General features: G+C 43.9%; 2 protein-coding genes across 4 annotated transcripts; one reads left to right on the top strand and one right to left on the bottom strand.

Annotated features, from left to right (window-relative positions):
- Positions 1-530: 530 nt before the first annotated feature.
- Positions 531-13170, top strand: lhx6a (LIM homeobox 6a). Its single transcript, XM_084686340.1, has 9 exons — positions 531-1009; positions 1787-1855; positions 2159-2341; positions 3688-3809; positions 9885-10105; positions 10329-10429; positions 10600-10695; positions 10910-11084; positions 11343-13170. Exons 1-9 carry the CDS (start codon positions 932-934, stop codon positions 11420-11422), a joined length of 1125 nt encoding a protein of 374 aa, XP_084542466.1. The 5' UTR covers positions 531-931; the 3' UTR covers positions 11423-13170.
- A 119-nt stretch (positions 13171-13289) lies between these two features.
- morn5 (MORN repeat containing 5) lies at positions 13290-19704 on the bottom strand. Of its 3 annotated transcripts, none has more exons than XM_084686344.1 (5): positions 19491-19704; positions 19159-19306; positions 18585-18696; positions 18160-18291; positions 13290-13653 (listed from the first exon to the last, which is right to left on the bottom strand). In XM_084686344.1, the coding sequence occupies exons 1-5, from the start codon at positions 19535-19537 to the stop codon at positions 13637-13639; spliced, it is 456 nt and encodes a 151-aa protein (XP_084542470.1). In that variant the 5' UTR covers positions 19538-19704; the 3' UTR covers positions 13290-13636. The 3 variants fall into 3 exon arrangements, with proteins under 3 accessions (XP_084542470.1, XP_084542469.1, XP_084542468.1); XM_084686343.1 differs by lacking the exon at positions 13290-13653 and adding an exon at positions 13661-14323; XM_084686342.1 differs by lacking the exon at positions 13290-13653 and adding an exon at positions 14333-16356.
- Positions 19705-19799: the final 95 nt, after the last annotated feature.

Genomic DNA, 19799 nt, shown 5'->3' with positions numbered 1-19799 from the left:
TGTAAACAATAATATTACTTTATGGGCAATTAGGAACATATGTATTTATTATGCAGGTCAGCCCCATTCACATGTAAATTTGATCTCTTCAATATTCCCAGAAATGATTCAACTGTTCCCAGAAATAACCCCGTTGACCATCAAGACCATGCAGCCTAGGGAAAACAAATGCATTAACTTTACATTAAAGATCATCATTGGACTATAGTTTATTTGTAAATTAAATCGCTACATGTCCCAAGACAAATGCAAATCTTAAGAGTATCTTAGAACCTGTTTGAAAATTCTATTGGCCTTTTTACGCCTTAATTTTTCTACACGACTGAAGATAAGTACGACTTGTTTACTTTCTACAAATGTGATCAGCCTCGTATACAGAACTGATTTGTCGATCAGTGTGGAAAAGCCATCATGTGCTCTCAAAAAGTTGAGAGTCCGTTACTGGAGGGCCACCCTTCTCACCCTCTGAGTTTCCACCCTCCCACTTCAGGCCAGGGGCGCACAACTTAACTTTCACTCCAGACGAGTAGAGAGACTGTGTCTTGGAGCATGCCTGCTAACCCTTCAATTCCATGCAGCTAGCCTACTTCCTGTAGGCACCAATTCCACCCCGAAAGAGAGAGAAAAAATTGGAAGGCAGACTTAAACTGTTCTAAATACGGCGTTCTGAGAAGCACTAAATTGGTTGCAACGCAAGCCTCGTCGACTACAATTTGTAATCCCAGTAATTCCGTGTGAGCTGGGAGGCAGTTTTGTGCAAAAGGAGAAAAGCGCTTTGGGGTTCACGTCGAGCCGTGCGTAAAACACTGAAAATCCATGGTACGGAGGAAATACAATTGACTCTTATCATCGTTTCTGTGTGTGCATGAAAGGTATATCAGAAATCAACAGCCGAGTTTGGAATCGACCGTGCTGATATTCCAGTGGTTTCATGTATTGGAAAAATGAGATTCTGGCCCCTCTGTCAGAGGGGAACCAGTTTCTATCCGAAGGAATTCCCCCAAAACAGGTATTGTTGTAATAACGACTATAGCTTCCTAAACCAGGTTAATGTTAAATCGAGCTTTTAGAAGCACAGCCTTACGTTTATGTCAGTTGTATTCTTAAAGACATTGTGCACAAAACAATTTTGTGACAAGACTGTTACTACATTGAGGCCTGTTGTTCGTTCATTGTGTGTCTACATCTTAGTCTTTTGTTAAAACACTGCCTACTGTCACCACGTTACTTTCTTATCTACAACTGTTTTTTTTCTGTCTTGAAGTGATGTCATAAGAATCACTGGCTGTGTACAAAGATCAGCTGCGCGTCGTGGAGTCGCTTACGCTGAATAGTGTGATTTGCAGTCCACCCTCTTCACAAGCCAATTCGCCCGAGAAGAATTAGATTTTAATTACTGCCATTAAAAATCAAATTTGCAATTCTTTGGGTGGCCCGTTGCCTTTTCTGATTGACAGTTGAAATTGACACTCCGGGTCCCTCTTATAGAGAGCATTTCAAGCTATTTGTAATTGCAGGTAGTTTTTTCCTTCCAGTCCCTCGGATTGCGAGGAAAATACGATTACTTTAAGAGGCATGGGTTAAGTGCAGAGAAAAATCAATCCAAATTGAAATAGCTTCATTAAAACGTGAATCTTTTGTCGCAAGGTACCCAAATACACAGTTAGAATCTGGATTTATTGTTTGACTGCTTTATATAGCTGGCACACTGCTATGTCTGACGGGTTTATCTGGAGATGGTACGCCGAGAGCTGACGAAGACTTGCCGCTGAATCTTGTCTTGTAGGTGATTTTACCCGATTCTCAGAACACACCGGGTGCTTCGCGTTGTGTGGACACCGAGCACGAACTAATGGTGAGTCAGTTATGTCTTGAGTATGATGGCCTGTGTTTTGGTATTAAATGAACATGTATCATCAACCGGTATTGGCTTGAGAGAATGGTCGAGGATTTCTTTGACATCCTCCATCCCCAAAACCTGTCACATTTGGCCACACAGAATGCAGAATAACTTTGGCAAGATTTTAATATCGACCATAGAATCGTCATTAATTTGCTCTGTCTTGAAAGCAAACATACAACAAACGTCCATTATATTTATGATGTTTTGACAATGAACAAGTGATTTTATATACTATTTTGTTGTCTGTTGTGCAAGTCTCACTCCGACGGAGAATCCCACCGATCCATAATGGAAAGGGAGGACACGCGCTCCTCACCAAGCCCTCCGTCAACCCCGTCCATCTGCTCACCCACGTCCACCGTTTCGTCCGTGCCTTCCACTGGGAAGAACGTGTGCGCAAGCTGCGGTTTGGAGATACTGGACAGATATCTTCTCAAGGTGGGTGTGCGCGTGAGTTAATGAAACAGGCTGTTGCATCCACACATCTAGGCAATAGTCTATAGAATTGTGGATAATCGAACAAATAGGCTGTGTGGAAAATGAAGGCTATATTAAATATTAAGCTTTACGTTTAACATTTAATAGGTTGTTTAATTTCGCAATGTGTTCAATTAGACCATCACAATTTTAATAGGCCTATATATAGGCCTTTAAATACCTTTTCAATATTTTGCCTAATATTTTGAAATATGCGCTACGTTTAAAATTCTCTCGCATGGTTAGTCCCCACATTCACATCATCACAACAGGAGAAAGGTCTACAAGCATGATGTAAACAAGGATCTGCAGTTCCCGGGTCTTTGACTCTTGTACTGTCTTTCAACTTCAAGAACTACGCCCAAGCCTACATGCAGTCGCGTGCTTCCAAGCAAAACACACTGCTCGCTCACATCTGGGTGTGTTTGGCAGGAAGAGCGTCTTTCAGGCGCGAGGAGGCTGATAGCTTCTTCCATTCCTTTAATGTTGACAGGGGGCATATGTGCGGCTAATACTTACAAATAGGCCTTACCCTAAATTCGGCGTATTTAAACTTGAATGTTGTTAGTTTGATAAATCAACCTCTAATGATAAACCTTTGTTTTTATTGAGATAACCTGACTTTTCACGATGGAAACTTTTCGTCATCGTGAATATAGCCTAGGCTACAACATACTTAATTTAGATAGCATAGAAAGAAACCAGTTTTTCTGTAAAATATAATAGAACAAATTATGTTCATTTGTTAATTATGATGTAAAAAATATTTAAGACCTTCTCTGCAATTTCACATGAAGTTGTAAGCGTCTACTAAATTAATAGGCTAAATGTAAATGTGATGTAGGATAAATAAGCACGTAGGGCCTAAATATGTTCTCTTAATGGTGTTCTATTTCCAAAGATAAACATCGTTTCCAACCGTTGTTGGCATATATTAAACTCTGAATTCGAATTGTGCATGAAATTGTAGGCTAACAGTAGGCTAATATTAACGCATATAATAATTTTAATCAAATGCAGGCCAATGTCTTGGACCAACTGGGTTAAATATTGCTAGGACAGGAGACTTACAAAATAAACTGTCGATTTTTTTACCGACAAAAATGTTCATAATGTAGTTAAATTGACAACTGTAGCCCTATCACTGTTTGTATCTTGTTAAACATAGCCTTTAAATGGTACGCTCCATTAGGCCTTATCCTCTTATATTTGTTATAAACATTATGATGTTGATGATGATGCTTATAATTTTTTATTATTAGAGTTTTGTTTACAAAATACTTGACATAACTGGCGGTGTTTTGCAGGTGAATAATTTGATCTGGCATTTGCGGTGTCTGGAGTGTTCTGTGTGCAGGACGTCGTTGCGGCAGCATAACAGCTGCTACATCAAAAACAAAGAGATCTTCTGTAAAATGGATTATTTCAGGTAGGGTAAGTTTTTTTACTTTGTTTTCAAAATATCACTCAGGGTTGCTGCCAAACGAAAACATGCACAAGTTATTGTGTGTGTGTGTATGTGTGTGTGTGTGAGTGAGTGTGTGTGTGCGTGGTTAACATGCGGGTTAGGCCTATCTCATTCCCATAATGATACTAAGCGTTTTCAAAGTCTGTAACAAAATAGTGGTGTCCAGGGTCTGCCGTTAAAATGTGATGTATTCATTGTTTTGGCTCTGACTATTTTGCGTGCAACGTGAAAGAAAACCATAGGCATAGTATTTTAGGAAGGAGGAAACCCATTCACCGAAAGGGTGATGCCCGAAATATGCTTTAATGCATTTTATTAAACGGTTTCATCTTAAAGCATTCGTTGCATTTATTATTTAAAGTGCATCCTAATAAAAGCCTCTTTTTGATGATAAATTACACGGTATTAAACGGTAGTCTATTTTATACAGCCTACCAGAAATTAGGGCTGCATCGCTAACAGTCAGTGTGCAGTGAGTTGAATCAAATACCTTTTCCTTTACAAGGGTAGACTACAGGCTGTAGGACTCTGATTGCAGGGCACTCAACCGTCTCAAATACACCCTCTCAATCGGCCAAATCTCAGTCTCGTCCTCCGTTTCATCCCAGTCAATGTGAAGTGACTGCGCTCTCTTTTAACTCGATTCTGTGTTTTAGTAGCGCTGCGCGGAAAGGTTTGTTCTATGTGTTTGGCAAATAATCTGAAGTGATGCTTCAAGCGAATGATCAGTCAAAGCCGGCCTCCACACACGCGCACGTGGGTGCCACAGAGAAACTATTGAAACCGTTAAAACAACACTCATGCCTGGGCTTGCAGGCAGTTAACAGCTCAAACTCAAGAGCTCCAAATAGACCTTGTTGGATTATGTGTTACCTGTGAGAATTTCACTGACAACTGCTTACCTTGGTCCTCATAAAATCTGTTAATCTGTTGATATCAAAGACAGACTGTCACAAATGCTAGCTAATTAATGGTCACCACTACCGATATTCATAGACTGGTCAAAATATGAAATAAATAGCCCTTTCATCATAAATCCCAATACATATTACAAAATAACCTCATACAATACAATTCCAAGTAACTCTGACATAAAAGGTCATTTAAAAACAGCAGCAGGTTATTTCTAAAAATAGTTCTGGAGAGTTCAATGTTTCAGACAATAAAGATTTCATGGCTCAACATTGGATTGTTCTGTCTGTGGTGATTTGATGGTGACATTAGGATGAGTATTTATGAACTGTTCCTATTTTCTTTCTTGCTAAGTACTCCAGTGGACTGTTCTAGCTTCACTCATGTATTTTCCTACTTTAAGCATGTTCCTTGTATGTACAGACGGGCAGGTAGCCAGGTGAATTGTGGGACAAACTGATTCACAGACAAAAAAAGAGACAGATTAACAGGCTGACATTCAGACAGGCAGGCAGGAAGGAAGGAAGGATTCAGGTAAGCAGGCAGGCGGGCAGAAACACAGGCAGGCTGGCAGGGTTACAGGCAGGTAGGCAGGAAGACTAACTGGCCAACAGACCAAGAGACAGACAGGCTGTGGAGATGAAGAAGGAAAGACAGAGTGGTGAGAAGGTGAAATCTCATCATTCTGAAAAAAAAAACCCTCACCGTCTAATGCAGTGACATAAGTTTCACTGGTGTTTGAGGGATTGCAACCTAATTCCCAGCCACCGGTCTGAGGTTTATAATCTCTAGCTCTTGGCCCCAGGCCTGTAGAGCCCTATAGCACATGGGCCAGTGGCTGGTCAGGGTGTTGTAATGAAAGTGTTTCTTGTCAAACTCCATACTTTCACCTCTCACTCAGTCAATCATTCACCTGCACACACACACACACACACACAAGGATCTTATGTGTTCAGTAGCCCTGGCGTTTTAACAGACACTGGCACTGTGGTTGTCAGGTTCTATGCCCTGGTTCTATGCCCTGGTGCACCCTGGGAAACCTGCTGATGTGAGAGCTGCCTCTCTGCACCCAAAGACTCTCTGTTTATTTACCCCTGTCCAGCTGTCAGTCATTACCCTCGTTTCTTCCAAGAGATGGAGGTCTCTGTGTGTACTCTGCCACGCAATAATACTGCTGTACGTGACCCGTTGCAGTGCAAGCACAGTCCTCTAATTTACCCTCAAACCCCAAATATCTTTATTCCCTCCAGTGGGAGGGGTAATTATAAGTCTTTGAAACAGAAGAATTTGCATGATTCAGAGCCATATTCATACTCGGGTGGAAAGAAATAGCGTTGGTAGCTAAGCCCTCCTGTTGTTCTGGTTCGGATTGTCAAGTCCGATTCTGCAAAGCTCATCTCCTTTAAATAGCCTTCAGTGGATTTCAGATGATGCGAGTGGTAGAACTATTAGCAGAGTAGCAGAGATCTCTCTCTTCTGGTAAATCCTTCACCACTGATAGAATGTCTTCCTCTACTAGGTGGAAACATCTCTGGTAGAACCACCTAATAAAGAACCTTCTCCTCTTTCCTCTGGTAGAACCCTCTTTTGGTAGAACCCCCTCCTCATCTTGCCAGCCTCTCATCTGACTGGGACTGACAGCTGCCTTAATGGGGCATAATAGCAGGAAATCAGAGTGGGTTTACTCTGTGTGTGTGGGGGGGTTGTGTGTGTGTGTGTGGGGGGGGGGGGATGTGTGGTGGTGGTGGGGGGGGGTTGAGGCCCAGGACAGAGTAGACGATGTACCTAAACCCTGTCAGCCCCCACATGTCAGGCCCCCTGCATGCCCTGAGCCACAGCCCGCACAGGAAGTTACAAAGACCCGCTAATCAGGGCTACCCTGGGATGCTGACACGGTAACCTGAGTGGACCTACGTCCATACATGGTGCGTGTGTGTATGTGTGTGTATGTGTGTGTATGTGTCAGAGCGAGCAAGGGTAAGGGTATCCAACCCTCCTCATCAACCAAACAGCCCGCCAGGCAGGCCCTGATGAGGTCTCCGTGGCAACTGAGACGAGTGTGACTTGCCATGTGTGAGTGGAACCAGACCTAGAGAGAGAGAGAGAGAGAGAGAGAGAGAGGGAGAGAGAGAGGAAGAGAGAGAGAGAGAGAGAGAGAGAGAGAGAGAGAGGAGAGAAAAAGGGACCGAGATAAAGGCAAAGATAAGGTTGGAACCTTATCCTGAAACGGGATGGATAAAAAAAAGGTGGAAAGGGAGGAATGATGCAGAAGAAGGAGAGGTGAGAAGATCGTATGGAATGAGAAAGAAGCGAGGGCAGTCCCTCCCCATCCTTCACACAAACCACAATCTGAAATCCTGCTCTCTCGGGACAGCTCTATCTGAGATTAATATAATCTCACACCATCTCAACATTAATCCGTAAAACATGCTCCTCTTACCGCTCCTCTGTTGAGAAGCAGGTGAGCCAGACGGGAGGAGAACGCTGGAGAAATACTTGGTGGGAAGTGGATAATAGGGGCTAGCATGATTGACATGAACCCAAAACAAACACCAGGTTTTTGGTACAAAGATAAAGACTAAATAATGACGTACAAAATACTTGTAGCAAAAAAAGGATGCTCTGTCTCTTGTCTGTGTTCTGAGCACTGGGATGACAGGCTGTCATGCTAGATTAGGTGTACGTTCCACAACGTTTCTCTCTTAACCCCAGGGAACAGCAAACTTACATATTATATTTGTCAGATCAACAGTGAGACAGTCTGTCTGACAAACAGTACAGTACTAGAGGAAGATCTATAGGACTGCTCCTTTAATGATAAAGGACGCGTCCTTTCTCCTTTGCTTAAACAGTGGAGTTGTTGAAACCGAGGTCTTCCCTAAAAACAAGCTGTAAAACAATATAAATGTTCTCTTATCCGACCTTCATGATTTAGGGTGCAAAATGTAGATCCCAGCTGGAATCATGTATGGATTGTGTGAGTGTGTGAGACCATGTGTATTTGTATAGCACAGCATGAGAGTTTTGTTTACAGAGAGCGCAGGTCAGTCTCAGCCAGGATGGCCTCTCATTGGCCTGTCACGTCCTAGCCTACGGACTCCCAGACTGTGTTCCTGGACCCAGGCACAAGAGAGCGCCGAGCCATGGCGTCATCCTGGAAAAGGGAGAAAGGGAACGGCGAGTGGAGGAGAGAGGGAGAAAGAGGGAGGGAGGGGAAGAAAGAGAGGGTGGGTTGGGGGAGTAAGAAAGAGGAAGGAAAATGGAGAGCGAAGGGGGTGGGGGGGGTGGAGAGAGATGGAGAAAGAGAGAAACAGAAAGACAGAGTGAGGGAGAGAAAGTGAGGCAGAGGGGAGACAAAAAGGGAGGAGGGAAAGAGAGGATTGCCTGCCAAAAAAGTCTACTAACTCTGCTATTATGAGTCCCCCCCATCCCCCTATTCCCTCATCTCTTCATCCCTTCTCCTTTCCCCTTCTCCTTCGCCCCTCATCTCTTGGCTGTGCACTGCTGTTTGTGACAGTGTGTTTATATGATCTCTCTGGTTCTTGGAGGCAGCAAGCCAGGACCTCCTCCTCCAGGCAGCCTAGCAGGCCCATCTGCAGCCCATTACTACTGCCATGTTGGCCCCTGGCCCCTGCTACCTTGAGTGGGTCACCCCTCATGTCTGAGCCAGGACAGACAGACAGTGACCGGTTCATACATAATGATGATGATGGCTTTTTGATGGCTGTTTGGAAATAATATGTCCCATTACAGTAAGCAAGTATGGATCCAGACAGACACAGAGCTTCACAGATAATCCACAAAATCTGCCACATTGATCGTGTGTGTGTGTATGTGCTATGTGTTGAGTCCTAAATGTCCGTGATATTGGTGTGAAACCTGAAATTGGTTAAATGTTATTCGTGTTAACACATGACTTTAAAAACATTTACTTTGGCTACAGTGAGTATAGCTCACGGTTAATGCCAGTCATTCCATGAACCTGATATGGTTTGGAATCGATTCACTCTCTCCAGTTAGTGTTAAACACTGCTGTATGGACACGATGACGGGAGCTCAGCTTGAATGAACAGAAGTGCACGAGTGGAGCAAGGGAAAGAATACACCTCCATACCTCTCCCTCTCTCTCTTGACCTCTCTCTCCCTCTCTTTTTCTCTTTCCCTCTCTCCCTCCTTCTCGCTCTGTCCCTTTCTTTCTCTCTCTAAACGCCCTCTTTCCCTGTCTGCATCGCTCTCTCTCTCACCCCCCCCACCCCGCCTTCTCTGTCTCTTCCCTTCTCCATCCGTCCCTCTTGTACCCCTCCCTCTCTCACTCTGCAGTCAGGTGGTTTGGGTTTACGCTGTCAACTGGACTCACTGTTGCTATCGGTTCCAGCGGAAGGCGAGGAAAGAGTGATGTCAGTTTTTCTTCTCTCGTGGCCCGTCGAAGCCTCTCCTCCCCACAGGGGAGTGTGTCAGGCCTTCACGCATCAGCAGGGGAGGGGGCAGGTGCGGGTCTGTTTGCGCTCAGAGCTCGGCCTGCAGCCTGAGTTCCTTCCTCGCAGACACGGGGCTTGACTCCTGGTCGGACATGTTCAGTTCCTCGCTGGTCTCTCTCTCTCTTTCTCTCTCTCTCTCTCTGGAGAGAACCTGCTTTATCCTCCACAGTATAAAAGGCTTGGATCGTTTTAGCATTTAAAGGATTGGCTCATTCATTCCGAAATTGACATGGTTGTTTGAGCACTTCAATGGAAAGTCAAAATATTCTCAGAGCTGGCAGTGTTAAACCTCCATCATACACCTTTTTGCAGAGTGTAGTAATGTTGCTGTTGTACTTATATTGTATACTTTGCAGAGATAGTTAAAATCCTTTGTATTCACTGTTAGAATTGTTTGATGACTGTTGTTGGCTGTTCTGTATTTTAAACAGCGAACCCCAACTTCAACTTTTTATCGCTTCCTTTTCTCCTGCTTCCCCCTTTCCCATCCCTCCTCCCTCTCTTTCTCCAATATCTTCTTGCCTCTCTACCCTCTGCCTCTCTATCTATGTCCTTTATTCCCTTCACCCCCCCCCCTCTCTCTCTCTCTCTCTCTCTCTCTCTCTCTCTCTCTCTCTCTCTCTCTCTCTCTCTCTCTCTCTCACAGTAGGTTTGGTACAAAGTGTGCTCGCTGTGGACGCCAGATCTATGCCAGTGACTGGGTTCGCCGAGCCCGAGGCAACGCCTACCACCTGGCCTGCTTTGCCTGCTTCTCCTGCAAACGCCAGCTGTCCACGGGGGAAGAGTTTGGCCTGGTGGAGGAGAAGGTGCTCTGCAGGATCCACTACGACACCATGGTGGAGAATCTCAAACGAGCCGCAGAGAGCGGTGAGTCCACCAGCCGTCCGTCAGCCCAGGCGACGCACGGCGAAACGGATCGGTCCCGAGTTGGCTGTTGGATTGGGGTTTTGTAAAGGAGGTGACGGGAGGATGTCAGTGGCAGCCGTACTCAAATTCACTCTGACACTCTTTCCCTTTTCTCTCTCATTTGTCTTTCTCCTCCTTCTCCCCCTTTTCCACCTTGTCCTCGTCTTCGTCCTCTGTTGAGCAGGGAGTGGGATCACCCTGGAGGGGGCTGTGCCTTCAGAACAAGACAGCCAGCCCAAACCTGCTAAGAGGGCTCGTACCTCCTTCACGGCAGAGCAGCTACAGGTGTGTGTATGTGTGTGTGTGTTTGTGTTTGACAGGAGGTAAAATGACTAGAGATATGACATTCCCGCAGCTCAACATAAGTGTGACTATTCTACATCAAGCTTATGAGAAGGCCACACCTGGTGAGCTTGCCTGTCTATCTGGATCTTTGAAACCTGCGCTCCTTACAGATCATGCAGGCCCAGTTTGCCCAGGACAATAACCCCGATGCCCAGACACTGCAGAAGCTGGCCGACATGACGGGGCTGAGCAGGAGGGTCATACAGGTCAGCGGCCATCATGCTAACAATTCTAGCCATTCTACTATACAATAGAAATTCACGTAGAACTGTATGGGTGTTGAAAGCTAAATGATGAAGTGTACAACATGTTAAATGGAGCAAGTCCACTTGATCTCTGTGCTGATGTTCTCTCTGCTTGATCAAACAAATGAATGAAAATATAGCAACGTGACGACATGGCACCATTGCATTTTTATAGGTGTGGTTTCAAAACTGCAGAGCAAGACACAAAAAGCATACCCCCCAGCACAGCGGCCCCCCGCAGGGACACCCCCAGTCCCGGATGCCTCCCTCCCTCCCAGACGACCTGCATTACTCTCCCTTTGGCAGTCCTGAGAGGGCCCGCATGGTAGCCCTACACGGTTACTTAGACAGTGAGTGTTCTCTTTCTGTCTGTCCTTCACTGGAGACCGCTCCCCTCTCGATCCCTCACACACAACCTCTCTCTCTCTCTCTCTCTCTCTCTCTCCCTCTCTTGCCTCTATACTCAATTTGTCACATGCTCTCATTTGAAATCTTTGTTGTTTTCTTGTTGAGGAGGAGACCAATACAACATTAAAAATAGGAAATGTGTGTTTACGTCGTCCGACACCTCAGACTGTGTCTAAGTGAATGTGTTTGTGTCTCTCCAGACCACCCCTTCTCCATGCTCACCACACAGAGTCTCCCTCACCAAGCCATGTCCATGCCCCAGCTTCCTCTGAGCCGCTAGCTGCGCCGCTACCCCTGACCTCCGACCTTCCAACAGCTACCCCACACCTCCTCCCCCCGACGCAACCCCCTCTGCAGCCCCCTATGCTCCCACCACCGGGGAGCAAACCTGACTTAACAAGGAGAGGAGACACACCCTACTTCTGAACCCTAACCTCTATGGACAGAGAGAGAGAGACAAAAACAAAAAGAGACAGGCCAGGAGAGATAAAAAGACAGCATCAACAAGCCTTTTCTATGGGAAGGAGAATCTCACCTGCAACCAGTCTGACTGCCATGGATGCCTGTCCCCTTAGAGACGCCTGACGCCTCGGCGTCCGACAGCCCTGGCCTCTGAACACCTTAACCAAGACCAGGAGCTCTCTCTGTTGGACTCTATTACTCCGTCCTCACCCTGGTCCATCATCTCCCTTGGAGGGAGATGGGGCCCAGCCAGCAGGATTACAACTGTGGCTTTGTGTGCAGTTCAGAGATGAGGACGGGATGAGAAGGAGGCTGCAGATGTGTTTTGGGAGCATGTGTGTAGACACAGAGGTAAGACCCTGCCTCATTTCTCTCTATGAAATCTAAACCACAGAAGGAACTTAAAATACAACTCTGATAGGATGTCCATTATGAAGAAAATATAACAGAACACACAGAACACAGCAAAAACATTACGATCACTGAATACTAAATAAGAATAGATTGTGTGCCTTTTTTATGAATTGTCTGGATTATCAAATCAAAATGCATTTGTTTTAATTGGATAGTGAATTAATTTTCTAGTAGCTGCAAGCTAATATAACATGCACAATGCCAGCAGGTACAAATGTAATTAAGTTTGTAATTTAAAAATACTTTTTTCATTTGGGAAATGTCCAAATAATTAAGTATGGATTTTAGTGGAATTTCTGCTCGTCAAATGGACTTTGTTGTAATTATACAATATATATCCAAAATATTTTTTTTGTGCAATTTATTAATACCCTTCATAAGTAGGACCCACATTAATAGCACAGTTGTAAACTGAAACGTGCTATACATTAACACTTCACATCTAAATAGTTTTTTAATGATGGATATCATTGTGGACAGTAAATGAAATATGCTTCAGCCCTTTCTGAATGATCACACAACTAGGCTTGTAGATTCCTTAAGAGGAACACATTGAAGAATGAAAGAAATGAAACAAGAAAGCGAGGGAGGGAAGATGGAAGTGTGTGTCCACATGGAAAATCAGCAATCTTCCTCCTTCAGTTACAGAAAGAGAAATGCAGACAGTTACATGTCATATTTACATGTAAAACCTTGCTTATTTTTTAAAACAGGTGGATTGTCACTAATTTATGATTTGGGTCTGTGCAGGATGATCTTAGTCTGTGTTTTTTGTCTTTAAGCTTGTCCAGTCAGTGTGCTTCACTTATAGGGGAGGAAGGGGTACACACAACGGACAGGGGATGTAAATAGATGTGTGTGTGTGTGTGAATGTGTGTGTGGCCAGTCTGACAGAGTGTGTATGTGTGTATGTGGTGTCTTGGCTGTCCAGTGAGGACTATGATCCTGTGTTTACAAGAGGAGATCAGACCTCCATCATGTTCCTATATTTATTATTACTGAGACAATAGCCTGTAAGCACTTTTTTGTTCTCTGAAATTGTCTTATTGTTTTATTAAAAACGTAAAAATGGAAAACAAAAGTTTATTTGATTGACTGTACATCATAAATGTTTTGTGTACTCAATGCAATAAAATAAACTTTAAAATGTGACCTTTGTATTTTTGTTATATCATTTTTTTATACCACAGTTGAATGTATGACATTAAATTTTTGAGGGACAAATAGGAAATATGCATTTTTGACAATAAGTATTCTGTTTTGGTGTTGAGGGACACACTCGAAATACAAATGAGCAATTATAGATAACAGATTTATTGGGAATTCCAAGTAGTTGATTATTTGTGTGGTGTGCATGTGCATGAGAAAGAGTTAGAGTAATGTGTGTGTAGGCAGTTGTTGGTGTATGTGTGAGAGTATGTATGTGTCTCTATGTGTGAGTCTATGTGTGTACCTAATGTGGGGCAGGAAGCAATCACAGGCCAATGGTGAGGCCGGCAGGCTCTTCACGGGTCATCGTGTGCAGTAATGACTCCAGCACTAATTCCACCACCATCGCAGACAGGAAGTCACTGTCAGACAGCATCATGGGATTGATCCTCATACAGGATCTGGAGTTCTAAAGACGAGGGGTCTCTTTCCCAAACAAACACACAAGCCTGTCTCAGTGGATTTATAAATACATTCCACTGAGAAACACACAGAAAACAGACAAAGAAAATCTGAGGTATCTGAGATAAAGAACAAGCTATGTCACTTCATAGTGAAAATGCTTTCCCAGTTTGAGTTGTTGGTGGTTGTTTCTCATGGACCAGACTGAGCTGATCACTATAGGATGTTGATTGGACCTGCTGAGTATAGGTCTCTACTATTGGGCAGACATTGGAGAGAACAATGTGACATTGATTACATTGAAATGCAGCAGAAGCGCTTTAGAGTCATGCTGAGAAGGAAGTGTTGTGAACAAGCATTACGTAAACATTCGTTGATATTTTAAATTGTATATTTTTTGAGCTGATTTAAATGACTCATTTCACTCAAATAACGTTAGGCCTACTTATTTTTTAATAGTCTACTTGTAAGCTAATTTCACTCATAAACTTGGTCCTAGACTTCTGAACTTGAACAAGGGCCGTCAGTGAAAAGAAATTATGTTTTATTCAAGGTTTGCAACGTTTTGCTCCATTCTTCCGCTCGGCTCCCAGGGTCACGGTTAGCGATTAGTTATCCGGTGGGCCTAAATGTCCAACAATCTCGTCCCAGCTCTTCCTACAGGTGCGCACAATCCACTCGTGCTCGTCGTCATCTGGTGAAACATAATTTATATTATTTCAATCACTATTAAATCTTTCATTCAAATGCCCGGATTGTCCAGTGATTGGTAGCCGATACATGTTTCGTTCGTAGGGCCTGGGCGAAAATAAATGTAGTCCTAATCTGTTAAAACTGTAGGCTACAGCTTGCAGTTAAGCCTAATAGTAACAAAAAAAAGAAGAAAAAAAAGAACATCTTTAATAAAGAAAGCAGAATAGCCACTGGATGGTCTTTACAATTCCGTCCTAGGAGATTTGCTTTTGAAACTGACACATTCAAGTGCCATTCAGTCTCAGGGAAAATGTGTCAAATCAAGATAATAATTAGGAAAATAACTTCTCAGTTCCACTTCAACCACCAATAAATCACAAGGCAACATTTGTAGTCAATTTTAAAACGATGACTCGACTGCCAAAACAGCGGATAAAATAGTATTTTTCATAGTTAAAACTAAAACGAGTCGCTAATTGCGGAGCAAAGAGGTAGCCGCTCTGCAGGGAGAGAATCGCACCGCGCGCAGCTGCACACACTTGAGCGCTCACCCCCAGGAACACGGCGCGCGGGTTCCATTGTTGGGAACAGGTCTCGAGCGCTCCTCTGATTGTCCGTAATTGCTTGCGATAGCCCTAACAGCCACTCCAGTTGCCTCTCCTCACTCTACCTGGCTCAAGCGTTCGGCAATTGAAATCACAGACCATGCAGTCCGCATAGCCTATAGTAGTACTACAGGCCTCTGCGGCAGCTGCAAACGGAACAATTTCCACCCTTTGTGGCGCTCGTTTCCTCCCCTCTCGCAAAACAAGGGGTCACCCCCGAGAAGGACATTTCTTCACTATTTTAAACTAATTAATACCTCTGCTACCGCGGTCGCGTGGTCAGAGTCGAACCGCAATTAGTTTCCCCCAAGCGCGCGTGGGCCTATGGTAATGAGATAGCCTACAATTCACACATTTTCATATTTGCTGTAACATGCCCTTTAGGGGTTGTAATAGTTCTGGTGAGCGTTTAAATGACTGCTAAATTGATACCTCAATACAATTCTGTTTGAGGGCACGTGCAGGTGGCCCTGGCTAGGTCCAATCTAATAAATTGTAATTTTGTGTTTAGAATGTATGACGCACAGTTCTGAGTGGCCCTTACATTTTCTTATTTGTGGTTTTAACAATACAGATCTAGCCTAATGTAAACAAAAATAATAACCGATTTAGCCAATATTAGACTTAAATAAGCTATTTAAATTGTTAAAGAAACAATTTTATGTCAGTGGCCTTGTTGAATGTGAACAAACATTCGACAGGCTATAATGAGTTATTAAAATGTCTCCTTTGGGCTCATTAGACTTCTTATTTCGTTTTCATAAAGAAAAACTACATTGCAAATAAAATTACAATCAGTCTATAATACTATTCATAGACAGACGAATACAATCTAACCATACAATCAATAACATTTCAGTCTGTCTATACCTCTTCCAGTTACCTTTGTACTGTACATGCTAGAGTGTGTGGCAGGAAGCGATAATAGCACCTAGTTAATACATGTTTATCTTAATCCTTAAAATACACTCGAAGGGAAAAGTATTTCCTTCCAACACAGAAACAATCGCGTTAATGAGGAGTGAGATCACATTGGCCGTTATAAAGCTGAGGGACCATATGAAGAACTAACATTAAACACGTTGTTTGGTTCTGGGTGATTAATTTGTAAATATCTTAAAGGATTTGGACAAGAGTAAGAGATGTCTACAGGAAAAGACCGTGGGGTATTGTTCTAAACAGACTATCTCGCTGATTGTATCTGCAGTGAAACGGCTCAGTCAGCCATCAATTTGAGTGGCAGAGTGTGGCGGGAGTCCGGCTGTTTTCTTTGGCATGGTGGCTTGTTTTGGATGGGAACTTTTAGCCAGTTTTTCAAAGGAGCAGTTATTCCAGTGGCAGGAAAGTGCAACAAACAATATGGCAACACATAGCTGAGCTCGGCTCGTTCCCCTGGCAAACTGGAAACGCTCGTTACCAAGGAGAGAAACTGAAAATAAAACAAAGAAAAGTCTGAGGACTCAGATGTGGATGATAGGGTTAGAGATCTCCAAGATGTTAGGTCTTCTTCTACAAAATTGACAATGGCATTTTAAAGTACAGTAGCCTATACCTAGGTTATAGGGAAGAATTCTCATGTCTGATGTAAAAAGAAACATAACTGTTAAGATGGTCAGAGAGTGGGACAACTGACACATCAGTGATGTGATCCACATGTGATCCACACATTAGCTGGCAGTCAACAGACCAACAAATAGCACAGGTGAAGAGCCACAGCCTTCACACACACACACACACACACACACACACACACACACACACACACACACACACACACACACACACACACACACACTCCTCATCCTGAGAGGGGCTGGGCTGCCTTCAGGTGACCTGTCTGACCTAGACTGCTGTGTGAGGGAGATTCCTCAGGGCTTCCTCCCATCTGCTTTCTGCTTCTCCTCACCCAGGTCTTGGCCTAAAGCCTGGGCATTTCCTGACCCTTCCTGCCCAGCCCCGCAGGAGCTCCCTGGGACAGCTTCCTGCGTGTCACCCCCCCCCCCCCCTTCTCTCTCCCAGTTCTCCTGTCCCACAGCTGTGAGTGGCGCTCCTTCCTCCATCGTACTCCCTGAAACATCCCCGTGGGGAGAGTGTTCCTCCCGTCCTGCCTGCGGTCTCATCCGGAAGGGAAGCCACCGGCAATAAATTGTGCCTTCACACCCATTTGGACAAATGTACCTTCACCTCTCAGAGATTAAAATAAATCCATACAGGATACGGAGCATTCTCCACACATATAAGCACAAAGGCAGACTTCTGCATTCTTTAGAAACACAAATGGATTTTAAATACGGCTGATGCTGGGCATGAGGGGTACTTTACGACAGACACAACAACACAGACACATTTTTTCTCTCTGACACAGATCAGTTGAATAGGCTACACACCTCATAAAAACAGCACCACATCTCTCTCTGCTAACGCTCACAACACCTGCTGAGGAAGTGCATCTCTGTTCACACAAATGAGACATGAAGTCGTGCTTGGGTCAACACTGATTCATTACATGTTACTAAATTCTATTCTTCTAGATGAACTTTAACATTTTTAGCACAGTATATCCTTGTCCGGGCGGAAGTAAATAATGTAAACTAGACCGCTTGCCAATGATAAGACAAACACTCGAGACTTGTGACACAAAGTCTGTGTTTCATTTCTTACATGTGTTGCCACCCCTCCCAGGAGATAACACGTGTTTGCTTCTTCCTGAGACATGACATCACGGACGGTTGTCTATAACAATACCCCTTCTTTCCTCCTTCTCATCCACCTCTTCCTCATCTTTCCCCTCCTCTTTCCCATCCACAGAGAGCGATGACAATTAAACCCACAACCCGTTCTAATCCATGACATTGTCTGGTGATGCAAAACCAGGAAAAACTGGCAGAAAAATAGGAATTCCAATCTGGAAAACTGACAAACCGCATTCCCTTCAAATCAAAGATCCCACATTAGGCACTCGGTGGGTGGAAAAATGTGTTTTGGATTTGCTTTTGAAAACAAAGCTAAAAAGACTGCAGTGTAGAAGCACGTCTGGTTGAGCGGACCTCATATGAGACATCACTAGCAGATAGCATCAGTTTGTCTATATCTGGACTAATCTTGTTGGATCAGATAATATGAATGATCAGGGTGGCACTACTTTTGTTAACACGTCTCCAATATGTCTAGATAGAAAAAAAAGTTTAACTTATAAGTACACCCAGTTTGGAGGCTGGGTGCTGGCCCTCACCTGTGTTTCTCAGAAAGTTCCCGTGGTAGTCGATGATGACCCTGGTGTCCGGGTGGTAGAATCCGTCTCCACAGTCATAGCAGCCCTCTGGGACGACCCGCGGAGGGTCCAGGTCAGTTAGCTGAGACTCACCTGCAGGAAGACAGAGAGCTCATGGACACTCAACATACAACTCCAAGGATGTGAAAAGCTACAATGACAAAACAAGGTTGTATGAAATTAGATTTTTGGACCAGTCAAAATGTTAACTAACTTACATGATCAGGAGGGTCGACTAGCCTAACACTAGTCTGACACTGCATCTCCACATACCAAAAAAATCCAACCACACACAGGGCTACCTGTCACAGGCAGTGTTCCACCTAGTAGGAACCTTTAAAGGTCTAATTTGATACTAGAGAGCTTCAAAGTGACCGGAGTCTGACCTGCAGGTTTGAGGCCATTGCACCTCTCAGTGTAGAACTGTCTGTCATAGCCGTCACAGAACTCCCAGTCCTTCTCCTGGTACTCCAGACCATCTGAGAAGGTATACTTGCCCTGTGGATCAGAATCAAGCATCAACCACCAATTCCACATTGTTCATGAGCACTTAAGCAACAAACTGAGATGTTCGTAGAAGTAACAGTTAGAGCACGTGTGTAGAGCTGGAATTTGTTGCCAGCAGATGTTGTAGCAGGAGCACAGGGGAGGTCTGGGCTGGCAGGCATCAGGTAGCCGGAAGCCTGATTAGTCTTGGGCTGGGCTGTTTCTAATAAGCCACAGTCGCAATCATGATAATGATCGAACCAGCCACTATCATGGCATGACATGCATGAAGACGTGTTTCAGAGCAAATTGACCAAAGATGAATGTCTTTCCTGATTGGGATGTTCAGAGAGCATGTGCAGGAGAAGATAGAGGGAAACCGAATAACTGCAACAATGCGAATGATTACTACAAGGTACCATATGTCATGTGCACTATAACCAATGAGAAACACACAGAAAGTATGCTGAGCACCTGTTTGGATATCCCTTTCTCCCAGGTCCCTTCGTATTTGCTGCCATTATGAAAATAAAGAACACCTTTTCCATGGAACATCCCATCTCTCATTTCTCCAACATATTTGGTTTCAGTGGGGAACACGTACTCTCCTTTTCCCTCCATCCTAGAAAGAAGAGCAAAGCAAACAGGATGAGCATCGACTAATCTGGAGCGAACCGAACTAAATCTAGCACTACAAGCAGCCCTACAGTGGCAGCAAAGCATGCAGTCAGCGATTTAGCAACAACTTTGTGTAAACATGACATTTGGAATGACTATTATTTCTGAGCGTCTATTTTGCACTTTACCTGCCATTCTTAAATTCTCCTGTGTAACTACTACCTGTAAATTCCATGTGATTTATAAATCAGATCGTGAGAAAGAAATACAGTAGCTGGCCTATGTAACGTAGACCAAAATTCAGATTCAGAAGGAAAGAAGGTTGGAAACGTTGCCATGGGAACTTGGACGCTTTGCACAGTGACAGAGACAGATATCTTTCTGGAGTCGTGGAGTGGAGTTTTATTGAAACAAATAAATTATGCGATCAGTAAGCTTATTTAGTATTATGAACATTGCACATTATTCAAAACAAGTAGGCTATTTAGAGTCCATTT

This window comes from Hypomesus nipponensis, chromosome 22 (genome assembly GCF_054491055.1).
Source record: "Hypomesus nipponensis isolate SF chromosome 22, ASM5449105v1, whole genome shotgun sequence".
Lineage (NCBI taxonomy): Eukaryota > Metazoa > Chordata > Actinopteri > Osmeriformes > Osmeridae > Hypomesus > Hypomesus nipponensis.
Note: the sequence above shows the minus strand (reverse complement) of the source record. Positions and strands in the feature narration are given on the sequence as shown.